The following is an 18,020-nucleotide window of genomic DNA, read 5'->3' as shown; positions in this document are numbered from 1 at the left end:
GATAGGCTACGTCATTAACATGCCGGCATGCGGCGACTTTATGACACATGCTGATGGAGAAAGTCAGGGGAGCAGACACATACAGTGAGAGAGAGACAAGAGAGCGGGCAAGCCGGTGTGTTTGCAGAGGGAGCCAGAGGTTTAGGTATTGTGTGAGTGTGGGGAGAAGGTGCCTCAGATGTGTCGTTCTCTTTAGTTTGTAGTTACCTGGGGTTCATTTGGGTTTTGATCAGCTGACGTGGAGCAGAGCTGGATGGAGAATCATCTCGTTTCTCAACGGATGACGGTCTTCACTGCTGCTCTGAGGATCCTCTTCAGTCTGTACAGGTTGTTCCCAAAAAATCAAACAATTTCAAAATGACCAAAGGGCAACACAGAAAGACGTTCAGAAAATATATTTCTGTAACAAATGTTACCCTGCTGTCATTTAAATGCCACAACAACAAGAAGAACTGCAACACGTTAATTTCATGGATATTTTGCTTTAAAAACGACACTGATGATGCAAAGAGGACACTGTCCTGTGTAGACATACAGTTTCATGCTGTTTTTAGTCCAAAGTACCTTCAGTCGGATGAAGAGGTAAGTCTTTCGTGCGTCGATGAGCCGCTTGTAGATCTCCTCTGGTGTCAGTGTATTTACTGTCAGAGGCTGGGGCATCCTGCTCCTGCCAAATGTGCAGAAGTCAAACTGTTTCTGATCAGCCAGCTGAGGGAAGGTGGACCTCAGCAGGTCCAGGAAGTCCGTCTCCTGCAGGCCACGAGGACACTGCAGCTCCTGCACCGGAAGTTTATAAAGCCCTAAAACAGACAACAATTTATTGTGAGGATAAGTCAGTCTTTCCAACAGAAGCCTCTGTGCAGATAAAGTATTAATGAAGTCACTAATTAATCATTACGTATAAGTCTCTGAAATGTACCGCTTGTTGAGAGCACATTGATCTTTGAGTCTTCCAGGAAACGAATTTTGAGATCTATGTGGCTCTGTGTGTCACTGATCTGAGGTCTGCTGGCCCTTTTCCTGTCAGACCAGGCTGTGGGGGAAATGGACCTAGAGGATGAAGGTTGTTAGAAGGTTATTAAGTAAGACAGCTTAGTGTTTATTGCAGTTATATCACTTCTGACTATCGATTATCACTTTAGTGAACATACTGTACTTGTTCATGACTAAAGGTTTGTGGACACTGAAGCATCATTACACCCATGTGTGGTTCATCAATCTGCTGCTCCAACAGTCTCCACACTGCTGGTTTCAAGCTTTTACCAGATGTTGAACCAGCTGCAGGAATTTGTTCTCATTCAGACACCAGAGGTTTCAGTGAGGTCCAGCACTGCCAGATCGGGCTCACAGTCCAGTTCATGTCAAAGCTGGATGAAGTTGAGGTCAGAACTTTGTACAGGCCAGTCAAGTTTCTCCAACTGGGAAAACCAATAATTTATGGAGCTGCTTTGTGTTGTGGACAAACAAACTGTTGTCCAAAATATCATTGTATGATGTAGAATAAAAATTTCCTTTCATTTGGCTACAGTACTACATCACCAGCTAACAATGTGCTAGCTAATAACAACCACCTAACAACATGTTGCTATCACCAGCACCGTGCTGCTCAACGCACCAAGCAACAACCAAACAACCATCCTTAGCAACCATGCTAAGCTAATAAGCGTGCCAAGGCTACATTTAATTTGCATTATCAATTAACACGTCCTCAAATGTCTAGTTTTGTCCACAACCCAAAATGTTTGAGTTTACTGTCATAGACGAGCAAATGAATTAGAATTGTTACTTTTTATTAAATGAGGATTAACTAAATAACATCACCAGCTAAAAGCAAGCAAGCAAAAGATACTAAGAGGCAGTTTATACCTGGCATTACAATGCGTTTTGGGTGATCGGATTACAATCCGACAGCACTTGACCACATGAAAGTAAAAAATGAAAGTGTAAAGAAATGTAACAGATGGCGCTGCTCAGGGCAGCCGTGGTATTTTGGTGCACTCTGTTTGTTTTGTTTACGTTTGTTGACTTGCATTCTGCTGTGAGTTGAACCAGTTTTACTGTCACTTTGAATTACAATGGGCGAGACCTGACACCACCGCTTGGCCACAGTCCACCATCTCACCCCCCACCTCCTCCATCACCATCTGGTATGCTGCTGCCACTGCCAGGGACGAGGGCAGGCTGCAGCGTATCATTATCACCGCAGCAAGAAGGTGATTGGTTGTCACCTTCCTTCTCTTTAGGACCTGTACGCCTCCAGGACTCCAGGACCCCTCCCACCCTGGACGCAAACTGTTTCAGACACAGACACTCACATACTTTTGCTTAAGCTGTGGTCTCAAGTGGTACTGAGATTTGTGACCTTGGTTTCATTTGATGGTCTGGGTCCTTCAGATCTTCTCGTCTGGGGCTCGTAGCTGGTGGCGCTGACAGCTGCTGCTCTTCCTCTACACCGTCACCCTCTTCATCTTCATCATCATCATCACAATCATCATCATGCCACGGGCCCGGGCTCACACTGACCTCCACATCTGGACACGGATAGAGTCAAAGGTTGTAAAATAAAAAGTGCCTATAACAACTTCTCATACCCCACAATAACCAGCGAACAGTCACATTTAAGAAGACAGGCTTTTTATTCTCATAACAGTTTGTTAAACTACTAAACTATTAATTAACTATCCAAAATTATATAGTTAAATTTTATGTCGCTCAACTAATTGATCTTTTTTCATATCATTTATTGGAATTTTTTAATATTAAAAACGCTAAAAGTTAAATAAACACATAAAATAAAACTAAATATGCAGACTTTGCCCAACAACTGAGTGTACTGCAATTAAAATCACTGTGTTCTTCAGACTTATTTATGTATTTATATAACTGTGCATTTACTCACATAACAATATATATTAAATAACATCTTTAATACTAATACACATTTGATATATCTTACATAAAAGGTATTGTTGGCTGTTATTTAATTTAATTAATTTGATTGTATTTGTGGTTTTCAATATACAACTTATGTAAAATGACTTCAGCGTGCGTTTCAGTACATTTTGATACTGTGATAATAATTCACACGGTTTCCTCTCCATCTGACAGCTTTGGTTAGTTAAGTTAATTTATTTTACACACTAAACATAATAAGGACTATAATTTCCCCCATTCTTCTAATTGACTCGTTCCTCATAATTTTTCCTCATTTTAGAAAATTGTCAAGACCCACCTGACTGCTGTGTCTGCTCCTCCTCCTCCTCCTCTTCTTCCAACCTCACAACAGTCTCATGGCCTTCCTGACGTGGGATCAGGTCTTCTGTTTCAATCAGAAGCAAAAAGAAACTCAGATGACTATTTCACAGATGTTCCATAAAAATGCTGCTATCAACAGCTGAAAGCCACTTGTGTTTTCATAACAGCTTCATCGAACAGAACCAGGCTTTGCCACGGTAATAACGAGAAAACAAAGTCCAGCAAGTTACGTCCCATTATTTGCAGGTCAACAGTAGGGACCATGAAACAACATTATTTACAACATTAAGTTTAGCTTTTTCTGTGCCGATTTGTAAGTCACATCATGAAAATGTGTGTACGTTTTCATTCTATGTCCTCAGGAGTCTGCAGGTTTGTCAGCGAGCAAAGAAACTTTAAATTAGTAGTTTTTCCAATGCAGTTCCTGAAGTTTGTGACTGTGCAACTTAACAGCGTTATTTCTTCCTGCAATAACTGAGCCACTGACCTCTTCTCTGTAGTTTGACCCGAGCTGCAGGACAGACTCCAGCTGCCTCCTCTGCGGTCGATCTCCTGCCTCAGACCCGAAGCCTCCTCCTCGTACCCGGCTACGGTTCTCTCCACAACCGCGAAGATTTCCTGCGCGGCTGTTGTCAGTTTCTCGGTGACGATTTCTCTCAAGATCTCCGACTTAGACATGATACTGACGCTGTCGGGAATCCCCGAGCCGCCTTTGTTCCTCTTCATCCAGTAAATCATCTTTAATTTACTTTTACAGCTGTAACGTTGTGTTTTTAGGCGGAAGAACCTGCTCGATCGAGCGGCGTGGTTTTGGGTTTCGGTGCAGCTACAAATTGTGTCCGGCGAGACGCACAAACAAAGGAGTCCGTTCATTATTTACCGCCTCCTGTTGGTTAAAAATGTTGGTGCCGCTGTTTCTACACCACAATTGCATAAACACAACCATCCAGTGGATTAAATGAGTTAACTGTATTTATTAACGATTCGCTTATCAAATTTAAATTAGCTTTATTCGCATGAATGTCTAGCAACAATATTGCCAAAGCTACATATAAATTACATAAGGACAATGAATTTCATACATTTCATTAAATAAGGAAATAAAACAGTGAAAGTTGTGTTTGGGTGTTAATAAAACATATAAAAATACGTAAAAGTAAATATTAAAATAAAACAATAAGCGTGTGTTAGAAAATGAAAATAATATTAAATTAAAATAATAAATAAAATAGTAGGCGTGTACATGTATATGCGTGTATGTTTAAAAAATATATAATAAAAATTTAAATAAAATAAATAGATAAAACCTTAAACGTGTGTGTGTGTATATATTAATAGACAAAAACAAAATTTGGTTAATTTAAAAAAAATCTATCAATGTGAGATTTAAAAACACAATTACTAAAATATCAAATAATCAAAAATAATAATTTGAAAATTTGTACTATTACTAGTATTATTAGTAGTTAATAGTATAACTAGTATTATTTATTAGTCTAAGTTTCCAGTGGTTGTCCTGGAGTTTCTGTGAGTCTGATATAGATTTGAATTCGAGGTATATTTGTGAAAAGTTTGCAAAGTGTTTTTGTCTTTGTGTTTTATATTTGGGGCATGAGGTTAGAAAGTGCAGCTCTGTCTCTACCTGTCCCGTGTCACACTGGGAGCAGAGTCTCTCCTCTTGCTGTGTTCACTCAGTCTGTATGTTGTAACATGTTTCTTAGTTTTTATTGTGCTCAGGTAATTTGCCAGTGTGAATTTTTAGGGTCAGATAACATTGTAATTTACTTTGTGTTTTGTTCATTTCATTTCAGTATTCAACATTTTTTCTTTCTGCTTGCTGATAATTTGGTTTGGTCTGCTTGAGTTGGTGTTGCTGTCCTGAGGCTGTTGGGAACTTGTTACTGCAGAGAGCCTCAGGACCAGCTGGCTGAGGGGACTCTGGTTTCAGCTCCTGGTATGTTAGGGCTTTGTGATGATATGTCTGGGGGTTAACTTATCTTTACTGTAACTTTAATGTCTTTTGCTTTTTCAGGATCCTGATGATGATAAAAGGACAGATGAAGGTAATAAGCCCTACTGATGTAAATGGACATCCACACTTCTGTAAATAATGTAGCTACGTTTTCTACAGTCAAAACTGCAATACAAAATGTTGTCATTTGGAAATAACCCACTGTAAAACCATTTTAATGAGAACTAGAGGCTTTTCCACTCCCCAGCCTATCCTGGCTACTAATAATAATAATCCTTATTTGTAGAGCACTTTTCAAAAACAAGTTACAAAGTGCTTTAACAAGTGTAAAGAATAATACAAAAAAACAAGATAAGAGCATGAAAACATTGAAAGACTAAAATACAGATTAATATAAAATTAGTAAAATAGAATAAAATAAAAGGATAAAATAAAGTCAAATAAGATCGGGAAAGGCTCTCCTATAAAAGTATGTTTAAGAAGGGACTTAAAAGAGTTCACTGACTCAGCCGACCTGATTTCCTCGGGCAGGCTGTTCCAGAGCCTCGGGGCCCTGACAGCAAACGCTCTGTCCCCTTTAGTTTTCAGTCGAGACTCTGGAACAGACAACAGACCTCTGCCCGAGGATCTCAAGGTACGTGCTGGTGCGTATGGGACTAAAAGGTCAGAAATATAACAAGGCGAGAGGCCATGAAGAGCTTTAAAAGTGATCAAGAATTTTAAAGTCAATTCTAAAACATACTGGGAGCCAGTGTAATGAAGCTAAAATAGGAGTGATGTGGTCATATTTCTTTGTTCTGGTTAAAAGCCTGGCAGCTGAGTTCTGGACAGTCTGGAGTCGATCAATAGATTTTTGGGTTAAACAGGTGAAAAGGCTGTTGCAATAATCCAGGCGTGATGAGATTATTGCAACAGCCTAATGTCTGGTCGTTGGAGAATAAAACTGAGGAAGTAAGTCTAATGCTGATTTCACACCAAAAGCAAAGTGAGCGTTCGGGACAGTGCGTTTACATACAAAGTCAATGCAAAGACACGGAGAGCCAAGATTTCCTGTTGGTGCAGATGGGGCGCTGTCGGCAACGCGGAGGCCTTCGTGTGAGTTGAAAATGTTCAGCTTGAGTGAGAAAGTCTCATGTCTCTGAGTCACCATAGCCTATCAGCGTCGAGATTATCCGGATGTCACCGACGGCTTCAGAGCGTTGTGTGCAGAGGACCAGGCAAAGCAGAGAAGTAAGACACCGCTGGCCGACGGAGAACTACTAAGCAGCGGGGAAAAGCCGAGGACAGAGCCAGGAGCAGCGCTGCAGCTTTTGAACAAATAAACAACTACGCCGTTTACTCGCAGGAGGAGCTCAGAGTAAAATGCTTTTATTAAATCAGCTTTGACTTTAGTTTTTGGGATTACAACATTGATTTATCTTCACTGGAGCTTCTTGGCAGGGAGCTTCCGTGCACATCCAGCTCCAGTGTTGTTGTTAGTGTTGATTGGCACTCAGAGCTCTGTTGGAGAAAAGAAAGCGAGCAAGTTGAATTACCTGGTGAGTTCAGAAAATATACTGTTACTTTACTGTTACTGTCCGTTACTTTATTTCAACTATCGTACTTTACTGTGAGCAAGTTAGCAAAACGTAGCCCTGATCGATCCAAACTCCATTCAGAAAACAAACATTTTAAAAGTTGTTGTCCTGCGGTCTTCCTGACAGACCTGACAAAGCATGAATTCATGTTTAACAAATCGGCATCACATTGTAGTTATTTCGGCATCAGTTTGATCTGTGTTTTGCAATTAAATCCCAGCAAAATGTTGACTTTGTGTACATACAGCTGTAGTAAACGTGGGTTGTGTTTATTTGCATTACCGCGTTGTGTGTGAAAAATTGGCAGTAGTTCAACGATAAACCCCCCACAAGAAAAGCATTGAGAGGATTAAAATCGTATTTGGTCTGAATGCACAGGCTCGAATATACTCTGGAGCGGACGTGCACACGGACAGCTGCGGACGCGGACTACTTCTGTATATATTACTTTCTGGAGTCAGCTTGGTGGACTCGTTCAACACATGCGCAGTAGATCAGTTGATGCCATAAAATCGGGAGACACGTGGACGTCCGCACGACCCTACGAGTACCCCCTTTGATTTTGGAATCGTCAACTTTCGTAAAACTGGTAATATTCAAGTTCTACACAGAGGATTATTTTGCCTCAAAACCTTTATTAGTGATGAAATAGCGTACAAAACTTGTAAAAACTAAAAAGCGTTCTGCTGTTAGCCTCTTTCTCCGTTGCTTTCCGCTTCTCGCAGGAAGGCTTCTTCTTTATGAGTAGTCTAAAGTGTACTTCCGCGTCAAATCGACGGCGAAGGTGATGGCGTAGGCTATGGGGCTACGCAGAGGCTACGTCGCCTGACGTGCACCTCCTCAAAACTGTAACTACACGTCAAGTCGACACGGACTAAGCTCTGATTGGTCGGCTGGGTAGCCTTGCAATACCTCCGAGCCGACAGGAAGTACCACGTGCTTTATAGTAACATTTACTAGAGGCCAAAACGGCGGCTTTAACATGGTGGATCAATATATTTGACCATCGCAACCCGAACGAAATGCCCCTTTTCGCTATCAGAATGTGATCCACTCGGTCGGTAACATTTCAAAAGGCTACACCAGCCGCACGTTTACAGTTTTACCCTAATTCATGTTAGCGCAGCGCTAAACCGGAAGTTAGCTTGACCGGCAAAAGTCAACACAGTGGACGCTGTATCGCTACTGCGACTAGCGTGGGGCTGTAACTGCAGAATTACGGAACAACGACGCACATGTATAAATGCATGGCTACGTGCGGAGCCTACGGCGTAGACCCTACGGAGGAGTATAAATCAAGCTTTACAGTCAAGCAGTCATGGCAGACAGTGGAAGCGATACTGCCCCAAGCATTTCATGTATTGCATGCATTTAGAAATGAGCAACCAGAAATGTTCTTAATACAAAGTCTGTTATCTCTCCCTTAAACAGCATTTCTGTAACGACGCGTCAACAATGAAACTTCACGTCCCCTCAAAATAACACATCACACAGCCATTAATGTCTAAACCGCTGGCAACAAAAATGATTTAGGGGTGTACTCACTTTTGTTGCCACCGGTTTAGACATTAATGGCTGTGTGATGTGTTATTTTGAGGGGACAGCAAATTTACACTGTTATACAAGCTGCACACTCACTACTTTACATTGTAGCAAAGTGTCATTCTTCAGTGTTTTCACATGAAAAGATATAATCAAATATTTACAAAAATGTGAGGGGTGTACTCACTTTTGAGAGATACTGTAACAGGGAGAGAGGCCATGAAGAGCTTCAAAAGTAATCAATGAAAGTTCTAAAACATACATACAGTATCTATACAGTACATCACATACAGTGTTGGGAAGGTGACTTACCCTATTCAAATGCAACAGTATTATAACTATTTAAAGCAATAGTAACAACTACTTTTGATTACTTCTATTAATTTCTATTGAATGTCTTCAACTGTTCAACAAGTAACCAAGCCCAAGAGAAAGCACATAAACACCTGAAGAACGCACTTACAAGCTTGTTGATATCCAAACTTGACCATTGTGAAAAGAGCCACAAGATGCAAGAAGAACACCACAACACTACGGGTGATGAGGAAAAGAAGAGTAAACACAACAACATTGGGACACAGACTTAGGAAAATTGCAACAACATTGCAACATGCTGCGATAGATACACAAGAACAAGAAAAGCAATCTAGTATGCTGTCTACATACAGATACCGATGTCTGGTCTTTGGGTATCGGCTGATTCCGAGTAACAGATACCAATGAAAAACGAATATGATTTATTCCTCACTGTGAGGAAAAGACTAGGAATCATTCATCATATGTAAGGAAACATTATGTAAGATTTGGCGCCTCTAAGTTACCATTTGTAATTCACAGTTGCGCATGTGCATTTGTTGTGATTCAAAAACTACTTTGCTAACACAGGCAAACATCAAGCATGCATAAAAAAATACAAGACACAGCAAACCAGCTAATAAGTTAATACCAACCAGTCCAACAGAAAGCTAACCGGCTTGGCATCTGTCTTGCTCTTTTAGCTCACGCCAACGAATAAAAGCCAGTCACATATTTACTATTACTGTCCAGTCACTTCCTCGCTTCCTCTGATGTCTTCTACGGTCTCTTTGCCGTCTATGCCATTATATTGTTACTGAGAATACTGAGCCAGCTTCTTACAAATAAATTACATTAATTACTTTTTGCTTCTTAGATTTTGCTTGCTAAAGACTCCAAAAATGCTACGTTAGCTCTCCTAGCAAAATGTTCTGGTCTACCACGCGCGTAACTGAAGTGAATAGATCAGCACATTCTCACAATACCTGATCCAGCAATTGCGGTTAGAATCAGACCAATAGCCGAAATCAATATCGGATCGGTGCATCCCTAAAAAAAACCCAGCAGACCTGTATTTTGGGGAAACTAAAGCACCACTACACAAACTCATCACAGAAGGGTCAATGATCAGGTTACCAATATTAGACACTCTTTCAAGGAAAACAATGTTTATACCCATGGACAGGGAGAACAAATGGTGAAATGAAACAACGAAGGAAGCTATCTAAACCAAAATAGAGAGGCCATCTCTCAACAGGGGAGGATGTCTGCGACTAGAGGACTTTTGGGGCTGATCGCTGGAAGCAGTATTGGCCAATACCGATCACCAGGTCTATTTGAAGCCTTGTATTGATCATGTAGCATTATATATTTAGTTGACTCTTATTAACAATCATGTAAATTAAGTTTTAGTCCAGATGATATGTGAAATTTTTTTATTTTTTCACAGAAGCATGAAACTTTGGTACACTTGTATTGTTTCGGGGCCCTGAATATTTTCAGAAACGGAGCCTCAACTTATTGACTGAAAGGTTATTTCTGCCTCAAAATGACTTTATTTCATTCAGGCTGCAATCACATTTTGGCAAAACTTCAGATTAACACTTATTAAACATGGTATATCAGTTAAAGTACATTTGACTCTGAACAACAACATTGGCATCTTGTTTTCCTTGGTAATCCTGTATGGATTATTGATGAAATCCAAGTGGAGTCACATTTAAGAAGGGTTAGGCCCCGATCAGACAGAAAGAGCTTTGCAGGTTCACAAACGCGAGGTGCACAGCAGTGCCTTTTTTTGGTTGGATTTGAAAAGAGCAGTGCGCCGCGTTTTATTATGATGCTAGGCAACCACTGAAACAGCTGTCTTGGTTTTTCAATTCTGTGCGCTCAGAGCGCGAGGCACCCAGGACGCATAAACAGCACGCAGAACGCTCACTGCCAATAGAATACAGTTAAAAAACAGCGTCTCTCACTTCATAAAACGCGTTCTGTCTGATCAGGCTCCAACATCATGCAGCCCTCTAAAATGGGAAAACTTTGGTCAATTCAGGTTTTCTTCCCCCTGGTGGATCTTCATGTGTGTTTTCAGACAGTGGCTCTGAGTGAAGGTTTTGTTGCAGACGGTGCACTTGTAAGGTCTTTCTCCGTTGTGGGTCCTCATGTGTGCCGCCAGGTGGTCTTTGCGAGAGATCGCTTTCCCACAAACCCCACAGACAAACCCGCTTGATGCCCAGGTGGCTCCTCACGTGGTTGTTCAGGTGAGTCTTGCGTTTAAAACGGCGGCCGCACTCTGAGCAGCCGTACGGCGCCTCACTGGTGTGCACACGCATGTGCGAGTTCAGATCCCCCTTGGACACGAAGCCTTTGCTACATATGCTGCAGGTGAACGGCTTCTCGTTGCTGTGCGTTAGCATGTGAGCTGTTAAACTGTGATTCGTCACAAACGTCTTGCAGCAGATGTGGCAGAGGTACGGCCGGTCTCTGGAGGTGTGGACCTTCTCGTGCGACTTCAACCCACCGGGCAGTTTGAAACGCTTCCCACAAACTTCACAGCCGTAACGTCTTTCCTCAGAGTGAGTCAACTTGTGGCGAGTTAAAGATCGCAGGTCGGCCAAAGATTTACCACAAACATTGCAGTGGTACTTGTCTCTACCTGCGTGCATCTTGCTGTGAGCTCTGAGCTGCGTCTTTAGACCAAACGCCTTCGGGCAAATATCACACTTGTGTGGTTTATCAGCCCTGTGGACCCAACGGTGAACACTTAAGGTGGGCAATCGAGCAAAGGTTTTGTTGCAAACGTCACATTTAAACGGTCTGTCTCCTGTGTGTAGAGTGCTGTGGGAGTTGAGGCTAGTTTTGGTGAGGAAAGACTTTCCACAATATGAACAGTCGTTAGTTTTATGATCATTTCTGAAATGTCCCTTTAACTCTTCCACAGATTCAAACTTCTCTCCACACACTCCACAAACAAGCAGTGGATCCTCAAAGTGACTCCAGGCGTGATTGATCAAACTGCCCAGTTTCCTGTACCAAACTCCACAGACTTTACAGGGCGTTTTACTGCTACCAATCAACTGCCCCTTCACACCAGACAATTTAGACTCTTTCTTCCTCCTCTTCTTTGGCGACTGCAGCTCAGGATCTGGTTTCCAGTCGTCGTCTCCGTCGAACACCTCATCTCCATCTTTGTCTTCGTCATCACTGGAGTCCACTTGGCTCTCAGCAGCATCTTCATCATCAGCTTTCTCTGTTTCCATGTCCTGTTGTTGTGATGTTGATCTGCTGGACTGAACATCCACTTTGTCACCTTCCACATGTTGAACAGGGCAGCTGTGGAAAAAATGTAAACATTAATTAAACTTTAGTGCATAAGTATGTCTGAGATGTGGTGTGAAATAGTCGGTTCATTTTTTTCTATAACAGCAAAGTTACATTGAGTTTTGTATGAAAACCGTTCGATGACCCAATAACCAAACATGACCATATGTTGAAAACCCCAACTTTTAGCATTCCCTCTGTGGAATTACTGGATATGACTATATCTGACCACAAATGTATAGTTTTTAACTGTTCCTCATACTTCCTCACCAAATATTATAATATAAAAATGTGAGGGGTGTACTCACTTAATGTGAGATACTCTATATCTCTGACCTTTCAGTCACATACACACCAGCACGTCTCTTGAGATCCTCAGTTCTTTAGTCTGTTCAGAGTCTTGACTGAAAACTAAAGGGGACACAGCGTTTGCAATCAGGACCCCGAGGCCGCGTCAGTGAACTCCCTTCTTAAAACATACTTTTATAGAAGAGCTTTTCCTGATTTTAGTTGATTTTAATTATTTATTATTTATATAAACTGTATTTTAATTTCATAACTTTCTTGCTTCTATTACCGTGTATCTTATTTTGTTTGCACTATAAATAAGGATTATTATTATTAATATCATTATTATTATTTCTATTATTGTAACTGTGAGCAGATGTGTCGTTCTCTTTAGTTTTTAGTTACCTGGGGTTCATTTGGGTTTGATCAGCGGACGTGGAGGCAGAGCTGGATGGAGAATCATCTCGGCTTTGTACAGGTCGAAGGTCTTCACTGCTGCTCTTAGGATCCTCTCCGGTCTGTAACAGGGTTGTTCCCAAAAAAACAGAAAGGCCTTCTTTTATGGAAACTGAAAATGCCCCGCATCAGAAGCCAACTGCCCCGCATGGCAAAAATCAAACAATATCAAAATGACAAATGGATATTTTGCTTTAAAAACGACACTGATGATGCAAAGAGGACACTGTCCTGTGTAGACATACAGTTTCATGCTGTTTTTAGTCCAAAGTACCTTCAGTCGGATGAAGAGGTAAGTCTTTCTTGCGTCGATGAGCCGCTTGTAGATCTCCTCTGGTGTCTGCGTGTTTACTCTCAGAGGCTGGGGCGTCCTGCTCCTGCCAAATGTGCAGAAGTCAAACTGTTTCTGATCAGCCAGCTGAGGGAAGGTGGACCTCAGCAGGTCCAGGAAGTCCGTCTCCTGCAGGCCACGAGGACACTGCAGCTCCTGCACCGGAAGTTTATAAAGCCCTAAAACAGACAACAATTTATTGTGAGGATAAGTCAGTCTTTCCAACAGAAGCCTCTGTGCAGATAAAGTATTAATGAAGTCACTAATTAATCATTACGTATAAGTCTCTGAAATGTACCGCTTGTTGAGAGCACATTGATCTGTGAGTCTTCCAGGATACGAATTTTGAGATCTATGTGGCTCTGTGTGTCACTGATCTGAGGTCTGCTGGCCCTTTTCCTGTCAGACCAGGCTGTGGGGGAAATGGACCTAGAGGATGAAGGTTGTTAGAAGGTTATTAAGTAAGACAGCTTAGTGTTTACTGCAGTTATATCACTTCTGACTATCGATTATCACTTTAGTGAACATACTGTACTTGTTCATGACTAAAGGTTTGTGGACACTGAAGCATCATTACACCCATGTGTGGTTCATCAATCTGCTGCTCCAACAGTCTCCACACTGCTGGTTTCAAGCTTTTACCAGATGCTGAACCAGCTGCAGGAATTTGTTCTCATTCAGACACCAGAGGTTTCAGTGAGGTCCAGCACTGCCAGATCGGGCTCACATTCATCTCAAAGATGGATGGGATTAAGGTCAGAACTTTGTACAGGCCAGTCAAGTTTCTCCAACTGGAAAAACCAATAATTTATGGAGCTGCTTTGTGTTGTGGACAAACAAACTGTTGTCCATTGTATGATGTAGAATAAAAATTTCCTTTCATTTGGCTACAGTACAACATCACCAGCTAACAATGTGCTAGCTAAGAACAACCACCTAACAACATGTTGCTATCACCAGCACCGTGCTGCTCAACAACCAAACAACCATCCTTAGCAACCATGCTAAACTAATAAGCGTGCCAAGGCTACATTAACGTTTGCATTGCCAATTAACACATCCTTAAATGTTTCAGTTTACTGTTACAGAAAAGCAAAGAAACCAGAAAATAATGAATTAGAATTTTACTTTTTATTAAATTAGGATTAACTAACATCACCAGCTAAAAGCTTAATTACACTGTCTATGAAAAAAACATGTCTGATTCTCAGACCATCAGCACCGGCTCCCTTCAAGACTGCTTTCTTTCCCCTCTGTGCTTCGCAACTGTACAAGTTCATATTGAAAAAAAATACTCAAACAAAAAAAAGGATTCTTAATAATTGTTGGACCTTATATGCCCCCCTACTCCCCTTCAAAGCAGACCAGGAGCACACAAAAGGATGATTCACATACTTTGCTTAAGCTGTGGTCTCAAGTGGTACTGAGAGTTGTGACCTTGGTTTCATTTGATGGTCTGGGTCCTTCAGATCTTCTCGTCTGGGGCTCGTAGCTGGTGGCGCTGACAGCTGCTGCTCTTCCTCTACACCGTCACCCTCTTCATCATCATCATCATCATCATCATCCCACGGGCCCGGGCTCACACTGACCTCCACATCTGGACACGGATAGAGTCAAAGGTTGTAAAATAAAAAGTGCCTATAACAACTTCTCATACCCCACAATAACCAGCAATCACATTTAAGAAGACAGGCTTTTTATTCTCATAACAGTTTGTTAAAATTAACTATTAATTAACTATCCAAATCAAATAATATAATAATAATAATAAAATATATAAAAAAAAAAAACTATTTCTAAAAAAGGTGCAGCTAAAAGTTAAATAACACATAAAATATAACTAAATATATGTAAACTAAAACTCCTCCTAACATCCTCCATTCATACACATTTTAATTTAAAAGCTTCCACTTCAGCTGAAACTTTCACTATATAAACTTGAACCAGCATTAATTTCTTGCTCATTTCATTTATCACCTACACTTCAACTCTTTTCAGTGCCGAGGTTCAGTTTCACTCAGCGTTCACACTTCAACTGACTGTGCAACTTCATTCAGCGCTTTCATTTAGTATTTCAAACATTTCATCAGAGAGTCAAGTAAGTTAAATACTTAACTAAAAATTTGAGGTACTTTTCACGCCACTTTCTACTCCACATGTCAGACGGAAATATTGTAATTTTAGCTAATTTATGTGGTAGGGATGAAATGGTTATAGGACTAATGATAAACCCGATTGTTAGTATTACCGTACACATTTTAATTATGATGTTAACCGTGTTCAATTACAAGGCTTTGAAAATCTGTAAATACTGCAGCTTTAAAAGCTGTAAAATCTGTAAGAGCAGCTTTTTCCACTAAAGCTATCAGACTCGTAAACTCTAATTCATTCTCAGCACTTGTTAACTTGTTATATTGTGATAATAAACCTACCTACCTACCTACTGTCCGGCATCAACCAGAGTGAGCAACAGTCTCCCAGAAGCAGGCGCGCATGTGGAGCATGCAACGAGGATTTGTTTGGGTCAATGACAAAACGTCAAAAGATTTTTCAGCCTGTCTGAAGTCTGGTCATGTTGAGGGAGCTGAGGGAAACACGATCAAAGAAAATGACCTTACAGTGAACGCAGGGTGAGTCAACTGTTAGTGTTAAAACTCTACACGTTGTTCTGCAGCTGTGTGCGTTGTGTGTCTGCAGACTCCCTTCGCCCACTGCACATGATAACACGTTACACAGTTTAGTCTCCCAAACAACATGTTTTGTTCATTTAAAATCCGGCAGTCGTCGATTTAGTTGTTCGAACAGACTTCAGAGTCATTTGTATTTATATAACTGTGCATGAGGACACTGCATTTACTCACATAATGATATACAATTAAATAACATCTTTAATGCTAATACACATTTGTAGTTTACATAAAAGGTATTGGATGTTATTATTTTATTTAATTCATTAATTGTATCTGTGGTCTTCAATATAAAACTTGGTAAAATGGCTTCAACATGCGTTTTGATACATTTTGATCACTTTCAGCAATTTTTTTCAAAACCATGAAAATTTCAAGTCACCTTAATTGTTTTACTAGATTTTCACAGGTTTCATCTCTATCTGACAGCTTTGGTTAGTTTATAAATTCATTTACATTCCCCCATTCTTTTAATTGACTCGTTCCTCATAATTGGTTTGTTTTCCTCATTTTATAAAATATTTAAGAAAGAAAATTGTTAAGACCCACCTGACTGCTGTGTCTGCTCCTCCTCCTCTTCTTCCAACCTCACAACAGCCTCATGGCCTTCCTGACGTGGGATCAGGTCTTCTGTTCTCAATCAGAGGCAAAAAGAAACTCAATATTTAACAAATATTTCATAAAAATGCTGCTATGAACACCCGAAAGCCATTTGTGTTTTCATAACAGCTTCATCGTACAGAACTAGGCGAAGCTTAAACACATATGTAAACAATGTCCAGAAAGTTACGTCCCATTATTTGCACCATGAACAGCATTTACAACATCAAGTTTAACTTTTTCTGTGCCGATTTTGTAAGTCACATCATGAAAATGTGTGTCATTTTCACTTTATGTCCTCAGGAGTCTGCAGGTTTGTCAGCGAGCAAAGAAACTTTAAATTAGCGTTTTTTTAAATGAAGTTCCACAACTTAGAATAACACAGTTTTTGTGACTGTGTAACTTAACAGCGTTATTTATTATTGTAATAACTGAGCCACTGACCTCTTCTCTGTAGTTTGACCCGAGGCTGCAGCACCGCCTCCAGCTGCCTCCTCTGCCGGTCGATCTCCTGCCTCAGACCCGAAGCCTCCTCCTCGTACCCGGCTACGGTTCTCTCCACAACCGCGAAGATTTCCTGCGCGGCTGTTGTCAGTTTCTCGGTGACGATTTCTCTCAGGATCTCCGACTTAGACATGATACTGACGCTGTCGGGAATCCCCGAGCCGCCTTTGTTCCTCTTCATCCAGTAAATCATCTTTAATTTACTTTTACAGCTGTAACGTTGTGTTTTTTAAGCGGAAGAACCTGCTCGTTTGAACGGTGTGGTTTCTGGATTTGGTGCGGCTTCAAATTGTGTCCGGCGAGACGCACAAACAAAGCGGCCCGTTCATCTGGTTATTTTCTGCCTCCTGTCGGCTAATAATTACGGTGCCGCTGTTTCTTCACAACAAAAACCAGAATCAGAAAAGCTTTTATTGCCAACTAGTTTTTACACATGCGAGCAATATTTTTGTTGACAAACAGAAGAATAACGATTAACACTGAACAACAAAAAACAAATAAGTGCAAAGATATACAGTATTTGAAGGAGGGGTCAGTGGGGGGCCCAGGTCTTGTTGATGAGGCTAGCTGCAGATGGGAAGAAACTGTTTTTGTGGGCTCTTTCTGAATCCAAGACCATCTCCACTGTCATCTGAGCGTTGAGCGCCAGAGTGTTCTGGCTGCACCAGGTCACCAGATGGTCGATCTCCCACCTGTAGGCGGACTCGTCCCCACCTGAGATGAGCCCAATGAGGGTGGTGTCATCTGCAAACTTCAGGAGCTTGACAGACTGGAGGTGCAGCTGTTGGTGTACAGGGAGAAGAGCAGGGGGGAAAGAACGCAGCCTTGAGGGGAACCGGTCCTGTATGGTGGAGGCTTTGAAGCAGGCTGGCACATGGCATAACCTAAAGACAAAATAACCTAAAGACAATCATCCAGTGGAGTAAAAGAGAGTTAACAGTATTTCTTAACGATTCCCTTATCTTCACTGCAGACTAAATGTGTTTAGTTTCTTCTACTTCTTGTATCGGGATGATAAAAGGACAGTTGAAGGTAATAAGACCTACTGATGTAAATGGACATCCACTCTTCTGTGAATAATGTAGCTGCGTTTTCTACAGTCCAAACTGCAATACAAAATGTTGTTTTTAGAAATGACCCAGTGTAAAACTGGAGAACTGAAAACCGTTAAACCAAATTAACTGTTCACTTTA

At 41.1% G+C, this 18,020-nt stretch overlaps 2 protein-coding genes across 2 annotated transcripts; both read right to left on the bottom strand.

Annotated features, from left to right (window-relative positions):
* Window positions 1-229: 229 nt before the first annotated feature.
* Window positions 230-3,993, bottom strand: LOC119911977. Its single transcript, XM_038730949.1, has 7 exons — window positions 3,819-3,993; window positions 3,743-3,766; window positions 3,233-3,319; window positions 2,363-2,531; window positions 920-1,050; window positions 565-800; window positions 230-319 (listed from the first exon to the last, which is right to left on the bottom strand). Exons 1-7 carry the CDS (start codon window positions 3,991-3,993, stop codon window positions 230-232), a joined length of 912 nt encoding a protein of 303 aa, XP_038586877.1.
* A 6,183-nt stretch (window positions 3,994-10,176) lies between these two features.
* Window positions 10,177-17,094, bottom strand: LOC119912330 (zinc finger protein 37-like). The gene is made up of 7 exons (XM_038731457.1): window positions 16,768-17,094; window positions 16,273-16,353; window positions 14,474-14,633; window positions 13,335-13,465; window positions 12,980-13,215; window positions 12,655-12,767; window positions 10,177-11,973 (listed from the first exon to the last, which is right to left on the bottom strand). The coding sequence occupies exons 1-7, from the start codon at window positions 17,018-17,020 to the stop codon at window positions 10,665-10,667; spliced, it is 2,283 nt and encodes a 760-aa protein (XP_038587385.1). The 5' UTR covers window positions 17,021-17,094; the 3' UTR covers window positions 10,177-10,664.
* Between the last annotated feature and the right edge of the window lie 926 nt (window positions 17,095-18,020).

Source organism: Micropterus salmoides, unplaced genomic scaffold (assembly GCF_014851395.1).
Source record: "Micropterus salmoides isolate LMB-PRFRI ecotype aquatic unplaced genomic scaffold, ASM1485139v1 Ms_hic_scaffold_2, whole genome shotgun sequence".
Taxonomy (NCBI): domain Eukaryota; kingdom Metazoa; phylum Chordata; class Actinopteri; order Centrarchiformes; family Centrarchidae; genus Micropterus; species Micropterus salmoides.
Note: the sequence above shows the minus strand (reverse complement) of the source record. Positions and strands in the feature narration are given on the sequence as shown.

Coding starts and splice junctions, on each gene's coding strand:
- LOC119911977 (XM_038730949.1), bottom strand. CDS start 3,993: ATGATTTACTGGATGAAGAGGAACAAAGGCGGCTCGGGGATTCCCGAC. Junction 1,051..2,362: donor GACCATCAAATGAAACCAAG/GTCACAAATCTC, acceptor TTCATCCTCTAG/GTCCATTTCCCCCACAGCCT. Junction 320..564: donor ACCTCTTCATCCGACTGAAG/GTACTTTGGACT, acceptor CAACCTGTACAG/ACTGAAGAGGATCCTCAGAG.
- LOC119912330 (XM_038731457.1), bottom strand. CDS start 17,020: ATGATTTACTGGATGAAGAGGAACAAAGGCGGCTCGGGGATTCCCGAC. Junction 13,216..13,334: donor CAATGTGCTCTCAACAAGCG/GTACATTTCAGA, acceptor TGTCTGTTTTAG/GGCTTTATAAACTTCCGGTG. Junction 11,974..12,654: donor CAAACCCAAATGAACCCCAG/GTAACTAAAAAC, acceptor TTTTTTCCACAG/CTGCCCTGTTCAACATGTGG.